General features: G+C 38.2%; 2 protein-coding genes across 2 annotated transcripts in view; one reads left to right on the plus strand and one right to left on the minus strand.

Moving 5' to 3' along the window:
- Positions 1–169: 169 nt before the first annotated feature.
- dctn2 (dynactin 2 (p50)) lies at positions 170–11,308 on the minus strand. Its single transcript, XM_067372909.1, has 14 exons — positions 11,150–11,308; positions 9,972–10,040; positions 6,420–6,516; positions 6,280–6,341; positions 6,103–6,201; positions 5,808–5,968; positions 4,393–4,543; positions 4,249–4,314; positions 4,075–4,113; positions 3,764–3,841; positions 3,231–3,302; positions 3,048–3,150; positions 1,123–1,214; positions 170–1,039 (listed from the first exon to the last, which is right to left on the minus strand). The coding sequence occupies exons 1-14, from the start codon at positions 11,183–11,185 to the stop codon at positions 953–955; spliced, it is 1,212 nt and encodes a 403-aa protein (XP_067229010.1). The 5' UTR covers positions 11,186–11,308; the 3' UTR covers positions 170–952.
- A 1,343-nt stretch (positions 11,309–12,651) lies between these two features.
- Positions 12,652–16,139, plus strand: part of kif5ab (kinesin family member 5A, b) — a 26,037-nt gene continuing 22,549 nt past the window's right edge. The window contains exon 1 of the mRNA XM_067372641.1: positions 12,652–12,780. Coding sequence (XP_067228742.1) covers positions 12,652–12,780 — 129 coding nt within the window. The remainder of the gene's footprint in view (positions 12,781–16,139) is intronic.

Genomic DNA, 16,139 nt, shown 5'->3' on the forward strand with positions numbered 1-16,139 from the left:
TCAAGTCTATATACTCCTGGGAAACTTGATAATTTTGATATCCCAGTTTCCGAGTTGGACGAGCCTTAAACTTTAAACATGGCAGAGGGAAGAGCATGTGATGCAGCACAAATCACAATAAACAGGCTTGTAATCCTTCACGTGCTATCGGGAATATCGTACATTTCTAGTCAGAGTTTTCTCGTCCCGTTTATTGACAACCATATAAACATTCACAGCGCCACCATCTGGAATTTCGGTCAAATACAGGCTGTTTTCGCTATCAAAATGATCTCGGAGATTCCAACAGTAAATACGACGAGAGGGCTTCCATGTCCAATTTACAACTAGGAAATTTGTATTTACAATAAATCAGGCAAATCGATTTCTAACCCTGGAATGTTTTTAACATTTTATACACACACGTGAACATTCAAGAAACAACAACAGAAGGAAATCGATTTCTGGAAGCATTTTATTATCCAGAGATGCATTTGAAATTCTATATTGGAAAATGATCATAATTTGTGGAGTGTGATCCACACATTAATAATACAATAACGGTTACAAGCGATCTCTCATGAGAACAAGTTAAAGTACACATAAGCCTGTATTTACACACAGCGTCTGCTCACCTTCCAGAACGAGTCCATGTCGATGGTGATGGAAAGTGCTTCAAACCGTTCGCGGCTGCAGAACTCATCAGATCATTCGCAAACAGGCAGTTTGAGACTTTGGGTTTGCGTTTGTGTGCGTGAGTTACAGTATCGGACTGATAAAGCGTCTCGGGAAGGAAGGGTGAAGCTTTAGGATGTTCGTAGTGTGAAATATTTGGTCTCGACCTTCATCTACACTTTCATCTGCTTTGCGGAAAAACAAAAGGGCGACATGAGAAAAAGAGCTCGATTCTAATGGGAGGAACGTCAAACTGCCTCTTCCTTCATTCTTTCTCCTCGAGTACGACGGATGAGCTTTATTTGGAGAGTTTCTTCATCCTCTGGTCCAGCGCGGCGAAGTTCTCCTCCACGGCCACCAGGTTCTCTTTCATGGTCTGCTGGACCTGAAAATGTGATCCGCAGCATGTTTAACGACTTGTTTGTGAGACACGAGAGAGTTTGTGCTGAAGTGAGACACAAGCGGTACCTGAGTCAGCAGAGTGGTGTTGTCCTTCAGCGAGTTGTTGATCATCTGTTGTGTCGTGTCCAGATGGGTCAACAGCTGACCAAACTGCATCGCTGAAATACCGCAGATCGAGAGAGATCAAAAACTGCATTATACAAAGTTATAAGCATGCAAATATTTTTTTTCACCACGAGGTGGAGCTTGTCCAAAACTTCAGACTCCTTCAGGGCATTGTGCTGATGACCCACACTGAGTTTTGTAATGATATATTCATGCGTTCATAAAATTTTACTACAAAATTCAAACTGGCCAACACCCAAAATGACCAATATGTGAAATTCGACTCGGCATGACGGCCAAAATCTAATGATGATTTTATGATTTTTGGACAAACCATTCAGAAGTTATAAGCAAAAATATCCATTTTCGTATCTCCGGGCCAGTAGGTGGCACTGCGCCGAAAGGTCATGCTTGTGATGACGCACCCAGTTTGGTCTGAATACGATAAAGCGTTGAGGAGCCTTACGTCAAGCGCTACATAAAATTTGTTCGCACGTTATTCAAGAACGGTTTGACAAATCGACTTGAATTCCACAACATTTTGTCAGCAGTCTGAAGATAATCTGGTTAAATTTTCGTGAAAATTGGAGCAACGGCCTAGGAAGAGTTCAAAAGTAGGTTTTTTGAAAAATTCAAAACGGTGGGAAAATTTATTACGAATTTTGTTTCTAGCCCTTACGGTTCAAAAGTTATTAGCATAAATATAAGTGCAAGTTTGGACAGGTGGTGGCGCTAGAGGGATTGAGTTAGAGACTCTAAATTTGCTATGGTGTCAGTTCAGACTGTCCTCCATCTGTGTGCCAAATTTCATGACTTTTTAAATGTCTAATTTATTAAAACAACAGTTTTATATTACTATTATTAGTAGTAATAGTACTACTATTATTTTAGGTGTTAATAATAACAATTATTATTTTCATTATTATATTTTGCAGAAAGCACATGAAGACTCATTTTAAGACCATTAAGATTTTTTGGCATTTTACATAATTTTCTGGCCAGTTAAAATGTGCAATATGTAAGATTTCTGGGCCTATTCAAAACAAAGGCGTAGCTTGATGACGCCAAGTTTGAGCGCAGAATCTTGGGACATGTGGTCTTCACATCACATCCGGTGGAAATAATCGGGATAGGACTCAGGAAGAAATCATGCTCATGGATGTGATTATTAACGTTACTGTAGTGTGAAGCAGAGCAGGAGCGAGTGTTGTGGAGCTGAACGAGGAGCTGGAGCGATTGATCAACACACGCCTCACGAGCAGCGGGACTTTTATTATGACACAGTCGCCGGCGCCGCTGCCGCTTTTCCGGTCATGAGTATGAGGTAACGCAGCTCTGTTTATCATATTAGACACATTTGAGAGTGTTGAAAATGATGTTATAACGTTACTCTGTGCGGCTGCTGTGAGACACTGTTACACACTGCAGTAAGATAGAGCGATTTTACAATATCATATTGAATGCTGGATGATTGTGTTGATCAATGGCATGCTATTAATTTATAAACGTGTTGAGCTATATAACAATAATTCGTTTTCTGTCTATAAATATATCAAAACAGTTGTTCAAACGTGTAATATTTTAAAGCATCTTTGGCGTTTCCCTGGTTTCTACAAAATAAAACCGAGGGTAACGCGGGTATGACACAATCAACAGGCGACTCCTCACACGTCCCGGAGCCTTTTCTCACGATTTACAAATGGTTGGAAACATTTGGGATATTGTAAGAACTCAAGTGAACAAAATATACAACACTGGACTAGTGGTTTTTGGATATTTTACTGCAAAACTCTTACATATTGCAGCTTTAAACAGTTATTTAAATCGCAGGCCAAAGGCAAACGGCTGATGAAGATCAACAGATGAAGTGAGAGAGTAAACGTTACCCTGTTCATGCAGTTCTTTGACAGCCGTCAGTCGCTGCACCACCTGCGGGAGAGACGTCGCCATCGCATCCCACTTCTGAACCACATCGTACAGCTGCGACACCTGAAGCACACCAGACCTCGTTCATTCTACATCTGATGATGACAGCGGTAAAGTCATGTGGGACGGGCGTGAGGACGCACCTTATTTTGGGTCTCAGCATCCTCAATGGCCGCCTTGTGTTTGGCAATTTCATTCATCTTCCCCAGAACACTCTGAAGAAAAACAGGAAACAAGCAGTTACTTCAGCCACTGGAGGAAGTACATTTAAATGTATATATATATATATATTTATTTATTATAATTATTAGTATTATCATAATTTCAGGACCATTAAGTGTAAATAATTTTCTAAATATAACTAATTATATTTAAATATATATATATAGCTTCAATAAAATAATAATATATACGATACGATATAACAGACATTTTCACATTTAATTAATCATTCAAAAGTGTAAAACATCAGTCTTATTCACGCTACATTTCATGAAAAATATGCACAAAAATGAAAACTTGACCTCGCTGTGAACTCTTATCTGCTGTTTTTGTGGGTTATGTCAGATTTTTATTTGATGAGATGCTGAAAAATGCATAAAGGCACTTTTGAGAACTAATCCCATCAGTTTCGAGCCTTGAACACCATGTGACGCTGATGAGAGGTCATGTGTACCTGTAGTCTGGCTTCCACCTGGTCCAGAGTGGCGGCGTCCAGCGCACTGACCCGAGCCTGCAGCAGCTCTATAGTGTCCTGCACAGAGTTATGAGCTGTTATTACTCACATCACATGACCACATTCACTCAATTTACATCAAGCAATGAGAGTTGTCATGTGGTATCCTAAAGTTTTTTACAGCTGATCTGCTATCTTTGCACTTTTAGGTGATTTCACAGTCGCTGACATGCATGTTATTTTCATAAACGCGTCTCAGAGTAAAGATGATGATTGTTCACACTAAAGCTGATCAGTGTGTGTTTGTTCACCGTCAGACTGGCTCCCTGCACCCCGGCGCTGAGCGGACCCTGGAAAACACACACACAAAAGGTTTTATAATGTTTGAATGTGTGTTATGTGATCCATCAGGCTTTTATGCTCATATAGTCTGATATAGTGAGAATATGGAGGAAAAACAGCTCAATTTTCTTAATCTCGTGCACCTGTTTATCTGAGCCGGAGCCCACCGACATCTCCAGTTCAGCCAACCGCCTCTCCAGCTCAGCGACCTACAGTCACAGAGAGAACGTCTGCGTCAGAAACCACCTCAGGAAGTGACATCACTGCATGTTTTACGGAGGCCGTACCTTGGCAGATTCAGTGAACTTCTCTTGCTCTGGTCGGCTGTGAAGCTCGTAGAGAATCACTCCATCCGGGCCTTTAGGTGGCGCCGTCTTGCCCTCTCCACCCGACCCGCTCCGCACGCCCCGCGCCACCTCCAGCTGAGTCAACAACCGCCTGCGCCGAGAGACGGAGAGAAGAGTCAGCTTCACACACACTCAAGAGCAGGACTCTCTGACTAGATATTTCCTCATATTTACAATAATGCATCATGTTCTGTGTTGTGTCTGTTGATCAGGATGACTAAATGTGTCTTAGAACTGAGATTTTCAATCTTTTGATCCACAAACCCCAGATATGATCATCCTCAATCTATACAGGGCTATTATCATTAACAAAACTAAATTCAAAGCATTTCTGTTAACAGAAATAACTTTAATGTTGAAAAACTAGAAATGTTGCCTTCGCAATAGACTGATATAAGTTTAAGTTGAAGCACTACATTTATTATTAACTGGAAATAGATAAAAACTAAAACAAATAAAAATAATTTAAACCTAAAAAAAATAATAAAATTAAACAAAAACTAATTATATATATATATATATATATATATATATATATATATATATATATATATATATATATATATATATATATATATATATTTTTTTTTTTTTTTTTTTATAAAACTATAATAAAACTAAAATAATTATATAGTTTCTGGTATAAAGAACCAATTTATACTGTGAATAATTATTATTACAAATTATTAAAATATTTACAAAAAATTAATTTCTTTTTCTACTCATATTACTGTACTGTTAAATGCCATTTATGTATTTTAATGTAATTTTTTATTTATTTTAATCTTATTTTTATGATTTTTGTTCATTTTATTACACTGTTTTTCTTTAGACTTTAGTGCTGTTTTAGTGCTGTCAATTAATTGCATCCAAAATAAAAGTTTGTTTTTATGTAAAATGTGTGTGTATTTATATATACATAATAATTATACACAATACACACACATGCATGTATATATTTAATACATATTTGCAATAATTATATATAAGTTTTTATATAAATAAATAACACATTTTTCTTAAATATATACATGTATGTGTGTGTGTTTATATTATGAATATAACATATATTATGTAAAACCAACTTATTTTGGATGCGATTAATCATGTGACAGCACTACTTAGAATATCTAAAACAGATTTTTGATGAACTAAAAGCAGCGGTCAGTTGCATAAACTCAGCCACTATGTTAAGACTGTTTCTTAAGAACTAGTTTGAACAAATAGAAATTAAATGAGAATATCAGAAATCAGACCGATTTATCTTTTTATGTAGTCAGAACCAGCTGACTAACTTTTAGGATTAGTCTAAGCAGTTTCAGCAAGCGGCCACAGAAGTTCAGAGTTTGACTCACTTGGCAAGAGCTCCATCAGGGTCGGTGAGGTTGATGTGGGCGTTGGGTCCGAGCAGAGAGTCCAGGTGAGCAGAAACCAGCTGCTGTTTGAGCTGCGCCGCCTGCTGAGCCAAAGCCACCGGAGTCAAGCGCTCCTCCGCACTGCTCTCCTTAGTGCTGACCTGCAGGAAACACACACACAAGGAGTGAAAACAAATTCATGCAATTAAAGTCACTATAAAATCAAAACTGACACTGGGATATTGCAGATGGCGAGAGTATACGAGAAGTAATGAAAGAGAAGTCAATGTTTAACCTGAATGCGTTCCACATCCTGGCAGAGCTCGTGAATCTCGTTAACCAGCCGCTGATATTTCTGCTGAGGAGTTTCCTTCACGCCACAACCCTCGGCTAACTGCGGGACGAGAGGAAATGAATCAGAACAAACGCTGAGAGGCTCCAGAAACTAAACCAGTCATGACGGATCACTCACAAGCTCGTATTCTCCAGACTCGTAGCCCACCCGGCGATTCTTACTGATGCGGTCCGAGAAATCTGCACACAATCATACACATTTAACAAATATAAACGGTGTGTTTTGAGAGAGCTGCTTGAGGAAGTCGCTGTACTCACCCAAACCCTTGGCGCTGACGTGTTTGTCTTTGAACTTGTCGTAAGCGGCGTTGGGATTGACGACGATCCGCTCCACGCTGTCGCTGCACAGCTCCTCCTGCGAGACGAGTTATAAACCAATCACACCAAAACATCTAGACGTCTGATTATAAAGGAGACGCTTCTGATTGGCTGAATCTTTGAGGCCCCTCCCACAGTAGGGGCGTGGCTGATTGATTTAACATGCGTGCCGTGATCTCACAGGACGTTCGTCCGGCTCAAGTTATTCAAAACACTGATTTAATTCACTCAAACAGAAACACTCGCAGACCATCATGCATCAGTGCGTGCACCAATCATTTATTAGGGCTGGGTAAAAAAAAATATTGATTTCTAAATTTTAATCAATTATCCGATATCGATTCTGAAATCCCAAGAATCGATTAGTCTAGTCTGTTTTCAGAATATGTAGCTCCTCCCATCCAATAAATCGCAATAATCTTTGTGACTTTTGATATGAAGCAAAGTCTCAGATTTCAAATGACGTCCATCTTATTATGAGATTCAGAAAATAAATACGGTTTCGGCGCTGTTTAATGTGGCGTGACGGATCGTTTTAGCGCCTCAGTTAAAGAGAAGCATGTGATCATCCTCTCCTCCGCTTTAATACCAGTTACAGCGAAATAAACATGCATGAACATCTGAAGGTATGTTAAAATATACAGTACAACTTACTGAAATCATGTCTCGTGTAATCGCTCAATCAGTGCTTCAACCTCAATAAAACAGCTTCAGTGTCACGTGACGTCACATTTACCTCAGAAAAACACATTCAGTGACCATAAACTCATTAGTCAGCTAGAAAAGTGAACTCTAGAAAGATAAATATAGCTATGCACCGTCACATATTCATCATCATTTTTAATGTTCTTCAATATTTAATGCATGTTTGAATAAAAAAACTGCCGTAATTTAAATGTTTACATTTCAAAAAAACGAATTGGAGTAGAAATATTATGTAATTCTAAACTTTATAATAAAAACATCATTGAGTGTAATTTAATTGTTTGCATATAAATAAGTTAATTTAACCTTCAGTATTATTACAGTAGCACCAGCTGACTCTCATGTTAGTTTACAGCATTAGCTGAGAGATTTACCATGTGCTGAAACTGAAATACTACATCCAAAATAATCAATGTCGAATCGAATGGTGAAAATTATGTCATTACCCAGCCCTACATGTTCTTCTCTCAAACACACATCAATCTGACAGAAGAGAGTCGGGCGACGGCGCAGGTGTTTAATAAGCTCGAGCATCTCTAAAATACTGCAGCAAACTCAAAACATCTACGCTTGACTGCAAAACTGTGAAAGGTTATGATGTTTAGTGTGTTTCTATGGCTCCTTCCCTTCTTTACTGTAAATCTAATTTAGCAAACGCTACTGAAGTTTATTATGAAAGAAATCTATGAAGCTGAAACATCTGTACTCTGCGGCCATTAAAGTTGGAGAAACACGAACACACGTCCACAGAGAGAGCGTCTGATGAACGCAAGCGTACGGTGAACTCACACAGTATTTGACACTCTTCTGTTTTAATTGGCTGCGTTTAGAGCACTGGAGATTGATTAGTCACACAGAAACGGCCAAATATCAGCAGATTTATTTCCAGACAGCATCCGCATTAATGCTAAGAGAGGAAGCGTTAGTCCAAATGCGTGTGGAGTTCACAGACGCACATGCACAGATCACGATCTGATTGGTTTAGAAGAGTCACTGGGTGTTAAAGGGGAATCAGAAACTCTTACCAGCTCCTTGGGTCCCCAAAGACAGTTAGAGCAAAAGAGAAAGAGAAAAACAGAAGAGAGTGAGGAAGAGAAAGAGAGAGAGAGATATTAATGTAGTTATCACATGACATGCACAACAGGAGCTGGAGGGAGGGCAGAACAGAGCCGTGTTGTTGTGAGTATCACTGGATTGCTTGTTTATTTCATCAGTCTTAATTACAGCCGATCTGAGTAACGACACACCCACAAGCGGCTCTTCATCTGATCATCGTGAACACACAAGCGCTCACGGGTCACTGGGTAACGTTACCTCCTCCACCTGCTGACGAGATTCAATTAGAGTTTACACAAACCCAAACACACGAGACAGAGTGTGTGTGTGTGTGTGTGTGTGTGTGCGTGTGTGTGTGCGTGCGTTTATGTGTGTGTGTGCGTGCGTTTATGTGTGCGCGTGTGTGTGTGTGTGTGCGCGTGTGTGTGTGTGTGTGTGTGTGTGTGTGTGTGTGTGTGTGTGTGCGGGTGTTCAGGAAGAGGAAAGATGAGACAATCAGAGCAGCATCTGAAGGAAGAAGAGCTGCACAATTCATCAAAATAAAACTAAGACTCGATTTAATAAAGTAAATATGTGGATTTGGGAAACAAGATCTCATCAGACTTGTAATGATTGTTGTCAACAAAAGCTTTAAGGCCAATCCAATATAAAAATCTAATTAAATTAAATATATATATATAAGAAAAGTACTGTAATTTTACAATTGTAGATTAAAATAATTATTGTTTCTCCTAAACTTTTTTTATTACAGTGAAATATTACAATAGTAATATTTTAGTAATAATTTGTTAAATTGTTTTTTGTAGTAATAATAATAATAATAATAAAAACATTTTTATATTCATATTTTTATATTAATATTAGAAATATAATTTTACAATTGTATAGTACAATAAAATTATTATTATTTTTTATTTTAAAGTGAAATTACAATAGTAATAGTAATATGTTGTTTAATATTTTTATTTAGTAATAATAACAATAATACTAAAAATATATATTCTTTATTATTGTTATTTTATATTGTGCATCCCTTTAAACAAGCACAGCAATATTTTATTGCATTTTAAAACGCAACAAAAATAATTGTGAAAAACTGCAGATTTAAATTTTTTTTTTTTTAACAAATTGTGCAGCCCTAGAAGGAAATTAGTGAAACACACACACACACACACACACATTATTTTTGTCAAACTGTCAAATTTACCACCATTTGTTCCTTAAAACACACTTTAACAGCTAAACGTCTCCCACGGCCTTTCACAGGAAGTTAGTAACAGCATTAGGTTTACAAATTTAAGTTAGAAATCCTGAATACAATTCTGTTCATGTTATGAACACGAGTCAAATTCTAAAGTGATAATATTACAGGAGTAAACCAGTCATTGAGATTATTCATAACTCAATAACTATATCTAGCAGGTTACAACCTGTACCGCACTTTTACCATAATATAACAACACACACACACACACACACACACACAGACAAAACCAGTCATTTATGAACCTGTTCTTAGTTAAAATCAAAAAACACTCCAATCTAATGGTGCGACTGTCTGAGAAAGAAAACAGGAAGATTTCAACCCATGCAGTTACTGCATTAGAGAAACATGGACGTCTTACTTGCACAAACTAGCATCCGGAGCGAGTCAAACAGTGATGGAGGGTTAATGAACGAGGAGGGAAAGTAATTAGCTCAAATCACACACACACACACACACATACTCACCGACTCAAACTGCGCCTGATCATCCTCAGGTAGATCACTCGTCTCATACACGTCAGGCTCGTTGGAGGCCTGGGGGGAAATGATGTCATTTTAATATTGATGAGGATGATGATGTCACTTCAGTAATATAATACAGACATTAATCCTCAAGTGTGTGTGTAAATAAATAAATGGGTCAAAGACACCGAGATGTCCGCATCAATAGAAATGTACAAGTGATTTTATATACATAGAAACACATTAAGTAAAACGTCTACTTTTAAAGGTTTCAAATAAGTTTTGGGAGAATAAAATGTCAAAATGTGGGTGAAATATTGTTTCATTGTCACTTATATTGAAACAACACACTTATTCTGACCTGTACGTATTAAAATATATAAAAGAATAAGTGAGCATAATCAATTTTATTGCATTTTAAATGAGTAACAAATTTACTAGGATTGTGGCAAAGTTTAAAAATGTAAAATTACAAGTAATTAGCATTTTGGGTAAAAGTAATTAGTGTTTGATATGACATAAATAGATTTTTTTGTTGCAAATATCCCTGACCAGATTGTTTAAAGCTGTATTACACGTTTTGTTTTGATGATTTGACCCTTATACACATTTATATACATCTAATCTGCCTAAATATCAGAATATTTATGTTTGTCATTTTATGAATGTAAAAACATGCCATTGAACCCCATCTTAATTGATCAATACTGTAAATCTATAGTTCATGTAAACAATACAGACTGACATCAGCCTCATCACGTGACATTAAAATATTGACATTATAATACACCCATCATACATCTGGCCAACGCCCTTCACAAACATCTAATTCTTAGCATCCCTCCTGCGAAATAAAGCTGTGCAGCAGCGTCTTTACACAATATACCAGCAACAGAGCTGGAAAAACATCATTTAAGCAGCATTTATGAGTTGTGTGTGTGTTTTCTTTGACAAACATCAGTCAGAAACACGAACTAAAAACATCTCTGAAAATCAAGAATGTCAAATAACTTCAATACTTTAAAAAATAATCGTGTACATCTTATGTTTACTCATGACACTCAATCGGTCAGTAAATGTGAATTTATAAATGAATGTTTCGCCTCAGACCGCTAGCCGCGGCTAATGCTAATGCGCCGCACTGTTGTTGTTGTGGATTATGGACTGAAAGAATCACTTACGATGCCCGGCAGGTTGGCATACTTCGGGTCGGCCATTGCAGCACGCTTTGGAAAGGCAGTTTAATGTGAGTTTATATGCGGCGTGTTTCTTTACTGCAGTTTTAAAGGAAATATAAACGACTGAATGAAGCGGATGACGCGCGAGCGCTCACAGACACAGGCCAAACGACAGCTGTGACGTCACACACAAACAAAACCTCGCGCGATCTCGCGAGGACTAGAGGACAAGGCTTTTTATGATGTTATATTAAAGGGTTAGTTCACCCAAAAATGAAAATTCTGTCATTAATTACTCTCCCTCATGTCGTTCGTTCATCTTCAGAACACAAATTAAGATATTTTTGATGAAATCTGAAGGCTCAGTGAGGCCTGAATAGCCAGCAATGACGTTTCCTCTCTCAAGATCCATTAATGTACTAAAAACATATTTAAATCAGGTCATGTGAGTACAGTGGTTCAATATTAATATTATAAAGCCACGAGAATATTTTTGGTGCGCCAAAAACACAAAATAACGACTTATTTAGTGATGGCCGATTTCAAAACACTGCTTCAGGAAGATTCAGAGCGTTATGAATCAGTGTGTCGAATCATGATTCGGATCGCGTGTCAAACTGCTGAAATCACGTGACTCTGGCGCTCCGAACCTCTGATTCACAACACGCCGAAGCTTCCTGAAGCAGTGTTTTGAAATCGGCCATCACTAAATAAGTCGTTATTTTGTGTTTTTGGCGCTCGAAAAATATTCTCGTGGCTTTATAATATTAATATTAATCCACTGTACTCACATGAACTGATTTAAATATTTTTTAATAATAATAATAATAATAATAATAATACATTTTATTTCTTAGGCGCCTTTCAGGACCCTCAAGGTCGTCTTACAATCAAACACAACTCTCAAAAATAAAATATCAATCAAATCTGAAATGAAATCTGTTTTTAGTACATTTATGGATCTTGAGAGAGGAAATATCATTGCTCAGGCCTCACTGAGTCATCGGATTTCATCAAAAACATCTTAATTTGTGTTCTAAAGATGAATGAAGGTCTTACGGGTGTGGAACGACATGAGAGTGAGTAATTAATGACATTATTTTCATTTTTGGGTGAACTAACCCTTTAATATATATCATGGAAATGGCTCGAAGTTTTTGCCAGCACACGCCCCGCCCCCTGTCAAATACTGACCAATCAGAGAGGAGCGGTACCAAGCGCGTGTGTCTCCGTATCCCTGCAGCATCACGCTTCAGCACATCTGCAGCACTAATCACACTCACAACACAGCCTCGAGAGAGCGATTCACACAAACACCCGAGGGCTGCGCGTTCGTCTCTGATGTTTTAACGACGGATTCTGTTCGCAGAATGTTTTGATGCGCGTTTGCGACAGAGCAGCTCGTTCACGGCGCGCGCGCTCCTCATCACACGGATTATTCGTCTGTCAGTGAATCTGTTCAGATCTGAGGAATCAGAGTCAAATCTGTAGTGCAGCATCACAGGATGGCTGAGAACAGCGCAGAATGCAACATCAGGGTGTTGTGTCGCTTCAGACCCCTGAATCAGTCCGAAATCCTCCGTGGAGACAAATATATTCCCACCTTTCAGGGAGATGACACTGTCATCATTGGGGTGAGTTCGTGCAAGTTTTCCTCTTTACTGAGATTTTATAAATAGCAAGTTGTTTGTCAGTAAATTGACGCAGATGGATCATTATCAAAGTTTCATTTTCACACTCCTCCAGATGGTGATGTTCATTTTTAATGAAATTCTCACTACTGATGATCTGATTAATTCAGATTTGTGTCACATATTTATGCATGAATTTAAAATATCTACAAAATAACAGAATCAGAACTTCAAGTGCTTATAAAAGCATCTATATATAAATGCATCTTGGAATTGTCCTCCATGTCTCCTCTATATTCATTTACATAAACACCCACACACACACATTCACACACACTGCTGCTAAAACTCCATCCATCTGCCATGATGGAGAGACAGTCTGAAATAAATGTTGTTTTTATGTGCTGTAATTATGACTCATGATTTGACAGTAATAATCTCTATGTGGGTGAGCTGCATCAATGAGGATTACGATGTAACTCTATTAAATCAAGGTTTATTTACCAAAATCTACAGCAGCGTCTTGATGCGAAATCAGCTGCTGCGAACATCTGCAGAACTTTAGACTTAAAGGGTTAGTTCACCTAAAAATAAAATTTCTGTCATTTATTACTCTCCCTCATGTCGTTCCATAAGACCTTCAGAACACAAATTAAGATATTTTTGATGAAATATATGACTCGTCCATAGACAGCAATATAATCAACACTTTCAAGGTCCAGAAAAGCACTAAAGACATTGTTAAAACAGTCATGTGACTGCAGTGGATCAACCTTAATGTTATGAAGAGACGAGAATACTTTTTGTGCGCAAAATCAAAACAAAAATAACCACTTTATTCAAAAAAAATCATCTCTCTCCTGTCATTCTGCTATGCTATTTACATTGCAGCTATTCCAGGTTCTACGTCCGAACGCCGGCTCAGTATTGGCCGACGCTGATCACATGATCAGCAAAATGCATGCGTGTGATGCTGACGGAGGAGCCGGCCAATAATGAGTCGGCATTCTGACATAAACATGGAAGTGATGAACTGCTTTAACTGCGTATGAGTCTGATGAGAGATGAATTTGTTGAATAAAGTGGTTATTTTTGTTTTGTTTTTGCGCACAGAAAGTATTCTCGTCTCTTCATAACATTACGGTTGAACCACTGCAGTCACATGACTGTTTTAACGATGTCTTTAGTACCTTTCTGGACCTTGAAAGTGTTGATTATATTGGAAGAGTCATATATTTCATCAAAAATATCTTAATTTGTGTTCTGAAGATGAACGAAGATCTTACGGATGTGGAACGACATGAGGGTGAGTAATTGATGACAGAAATTTCATTTTTGGGTGAACTAACCCTTTAAAGGGATGAAAATTATGACATCATTTACTTATTCTTTACCCTCATGTCGTTCCTGTATTCATTTCTTTCTTCTGCTGAACACAAAACAAGATATTGTGAAGAATAGGGGTTGATGGACCACATTGACTTCCATATTATGGAAATAAAATACTATGGAAGTGAATGGGGTCCATTAAATAGGTAGAAATCTGTGTGTGTGTGTGTGTGTGTGTGTGTGTGTGTGTGTGTGTGTGTGTGTGTGTGTGTGTGTGTGTGTGTGTGTGTGTGTGTGTGTGTGTGTGTGTGAGGCATACTCAGATAAATGGGTCATTCCTGTTGTGCAGAAACTTTGTTACAAACTTTAAAATTTAAAAACTTTAATGTCACTGCATTCGCTTTCATTTCATACCGTCTTCAAGGCCGGGCAGGTTTTTCATTAGTGAAGCATTGAGATAAATGAGCACTGCTGAACTCCCGAGTGTCATTTGTGCAGATATTATTATTCGAGTGATTCACATCCTGACTTGCATCAGAAGTCTGAGGAAGGAGGCTGCCAGCTTTGATTATGTCCACAGCCTTTAAAAGTATGCAGCATACAACCTGAAAGAGACACTGTGTCATGCACACGGCTTTGTTGTCTGGTCTGAGGTCAAGAGTGCAGCTGTACAGTAGAGAGGTGTAGATGTGTGTGTTGATGTCAGAGAAAACCTGGTAAAATTTCACTGTCGCTGTCAAAATGTGTAGTTGTATGTAGGACCCTTAAATGCCCCTATTATACTATATTAAAGAGCACCTGTAATATCAGTCTCTGGTGTCTCCAGAATGTGTGTGTGAAGTTTCAGCTCAAAATCCCCCACAGATCATTTATTATAGCTTGTCAAATTTGCTCCTATTTGGGTGTGAGCAAAAACACGCCGTTTTTGTGTGTGTCCCTTTAAATGCAAATGAGCTGCTGCTCCAGAAGAGGGCGGAGCTTTAACAGTTCAAAAACAACAAAGCTGGAGAATCTCACGCAGCCAAAATGAGGAAAGTGTTCAGCCTTACATTGTTCAAACCGGAGTCGACACTGATGGAGAGACTCAGGAAGAAGTTACAACTTTTAGACGTTTCTGAATGGTTAGTGGATAAATTGATGTAGTTGCTGTGGAGTTGATTCAACTCATCCACTAGCATGTGCCGTCATGTTCATCTTTTGTGTTGAATTGACCCTCGTTTGGTGTAAAATGACGGCATGACAACAACACTCGACTACAACAACTCTTCCTCTTCTCTAAAGCAGCCCAACATGGCCCCGCCCCCTTTGCTGAGTGTTCTCGGGGGCGGGGTTTATGTAAATTTTAGGGTTTGTGATGTCACTATGCTTGTTGTAGTTCCTACCAGCCGTTTAAAAAGTGATTTCTGTAAAGAAAATATCTCCTTTGCATTGAACTTTGAGTGTCGTAACTTTGCAGATGTTGTACACTAACTAAAGTTACAAAATTCAAATCGTAATCAACCTCTGCTTTAAAGGTTCCTAATGTTGTTTTCAAGGTTTACATTCATCAAATGACAAAAAAAAACACTTTAATGTTCTCATAATATCCACTGCAGCATCAGCTCTTTTCTCTCAGTGTCTGAAACAGTGTCTTCGATCAAAGATTCGGTCTCTCTAAACCCCGCCTTTCTTAGAGCTACTCTGCTCTGATTGGTCAGAAAACAAACGCTCATTATCATATCTGAATCTCAGCTCTAGTAACAGTTTCACCGTATCAATCTCATCAAAGTGGAGAAAACCGCGTCTTCTCGACATGAACAACACGAACCAAACTCTTCCAGTCTCAGATACAATACAGTGATTGAGGGCGGGGCAAAGAGACGGGGACCAGAGGCGGGGATTATGCAAATTAGATCCAATTCTACATAGATTCAGCAGGAAGTGAGACTGAATTACTGATGAAAACTCAATTTATCTGCATTTTGATCTTTGAAATAGACTTTTTACATTCACAAACAGCTTTATTACACACTATATGAAAGGGAATATCATAA

Source organism: Chanodichthys erythropterus, chromosome 21 (assembly GCF_024489055.1).
Source record: "Chanodichthys erythropterus isolate Z2021 chromosome 21, ASM2448905v1, whole genome shotgun sequence".
Lineage (NCBI taxonomy): Eukaryota > Metazoa > Chordata > Actinopteri > Cypriniformes > Xenocyprididae > Chanodichthys > Chanodichthys erythropterus.